At 48.1% G+C, this 749-nt stretch overlaps 1 protein-coding gene across 1 annotated transcript in view; it reads right to left on the bottom strand.

The window, feature by feature from the left end:
- Window positions 1-350, bottom strand: part of wnt10a (wingless-type MMTV integration site family, member 10a) — a 43,009-nt gene extending 42,659 nt beyond the window's left edge. The window contains exon 1 of the mRNA XM_056288903.1: window positions 311-350. Within this exon, the coding sequence (XP_056144878.1) occupies window positions 311-350 (40 nt within the window). The remainder of the gene's footprint in view (window positions 1-310) is intronic.
- Window positions 351-749: the final 399 nt, after the last annotated feature.

Raw genomic sequence — 749 nt, 5'->3', positions numbered from 1 at the left:
GTTTTACTGATCGATTGATTGATCGCTTGATCGCTCGAAATGTCTCAGTTCTGGGCAGTTGTGGTAGGACTTGGCCCGGGTGGTAAAGGCAGCAAAGAGGATTGTGGGAGCTGTGCTCCTGGACCTGGATGCTGTGTATGCTGGCTGCCTACAGAGGAAAGCCAGCAACATCAGCAAAGACTTTAAAAGCCGCTGCTATCTTTTATTGTCTCATTATCATTTTTGCTACCTCACTTATTTTTACTACCTCACTTATTTATACTAAATGTTGTTTGTCCTTTTCTTTTTATCTTGTTTTTTAATCGTTTACCTTGTCTATTGCTGCTGGTCTGAGAGTCATCAAACGACATTTCGTTGTGTGTATACAATGACAATAAAGTCCATCCATCCATCGATTATCTGAACCGCTTATCCTGCTCTCAGGGTCGCAGGGGATGCTGGAGTCTATTCCAGCAGTCATTGGGCGGCAGGCAGGGAGACACCCTGGACAGGCCGTCACCCGGGCGCGCAGCGCTGCGCGCGCGCACACACACACACACACACACACACAACACACACACACACACACACACACACACACACACACACACACACACACACACACACACACACACACACACACACACACACACACACACACATTTATACCTAGGGTCAATTTAGTACAGCTGATTCACCTGACCTACATGTCTTTGGAAGGAAACCGGAGCCCCCCGGAAGAAACCCACGCAAACATGGGGAGAACATGC

The sequence above is a fragment of the Lampris incognitus genome, chromosome 11, assembly GCF_029633865.1.
Source record: "Lampris incognitus isolate fLamInc1 chromosome 11, fLamInc1.hap2, whole genome shotgun sequence".
NCBI classification, from domain to species: domain Eukaryota; kingdom Metazoa; phylum Chordata; class Actinopteri; order Lampriformes; family Lampridae; genus Lampris; species Lampris incognitus.
Note: the sequence above shows the minus strand (reverse complement) of the source record. Positions and strands in the feature narration are given on the sequence as shown.